Below are 745 nucleotides of genomic sequence, written 5' to 3'. Positions count from 1 at the left end.
GCATAGGAAGGAGCCCACGCTGACCACAGACGAAGCCGAGGGGAAGGACGGTGGATTTCTAGCACTGGATGACTGCCTCATGATCGTCGGGGGGTCAGCGGCCTAAGACTCCAAGCGCCTCGAGGTCTATACGGACGAGCCATCCATGCCTTTCTTCCTCCAATGGTCAGAGTCCATCATCACCTTTGATCGGACCGTCCACTCGAAAAGCATCCCGCAACCGGGAAGATACCCGCTCATGGTCGACCTGATCGTCGACACAAAGCGGCTCACCAAGGTGCTAATGGATGGAGGCAACGGCCTCAACATCATGTATGCTGAGATGCTCGATGCCATGGGCATCGATCGATCACGCATCTGGCCAACCAGGGCGCCTTTCCACGGCATCGTGCCTAGAAAGCAGGTCATGTCACTCGGGCAGATTGATCTGCTCGTCACATTCGGGAATCCGACCAATTACAGGATGGAGACCCTTACCTTCGAGGTTGTTGGGTTCCACGTGACCTACCACGCCATCCTAGGACATCCACGCTACGCGAAGTTCATGGTTGTCCTCAACTACACCTACCTCAAGCTCAAGATGTCCAGCCCGAAGGGGGTCATCACCGTCGAGGACAACTTCGAGCAAGCCTACCACTGCGAGCAAGACTATGTCACCCAAGCGGCTATGCTCGTCACCCCTTGTGCTCCCGATAGCCCTGGCCGCGATGCTGGAAGGGCGTCGGTGAGGAAGCAACCAAGGTAG

General features: G+C 56.9%; 1 protein-coding gene across 1 annotated transcript; it reads left to right on the top strand.

The window, feature by feature from the left end:
* The first annotated feature begins 238 nt into the window (after window positions 1–238).
* LOC136460980 (uncharacterized) lies at window positions 239–745 on the top strand. The gene has a single exon (XM_066460479.1). The coding sequence runs from the start codon at window positions 239–241 to the stop codon at window positions 743–745; it is 507 nt and encodes a 168-aa protein (XP_066316576.1).

The sequence above is a fragment of the Miscanthus floridulus genome, chromosome 6 (assembly GCF_019320115.1).
Source record: "Miscanthus floridulus cultivar M001 chromosome 6, ASM1932011v1, whole genome shotgun sequence".
Lineage (NCBI taxonomy): Eukaryota > Viridiplantae > Streptophyta > Magnoliopsida > Poales > Poaceae > Miscanthus > Miscanthus floridulus.
The sequence above is the reverse complement of the archived record's forward strand: the minus strand, read 5'-3'. Positions and strand labels throughout refer to the sequence as shown.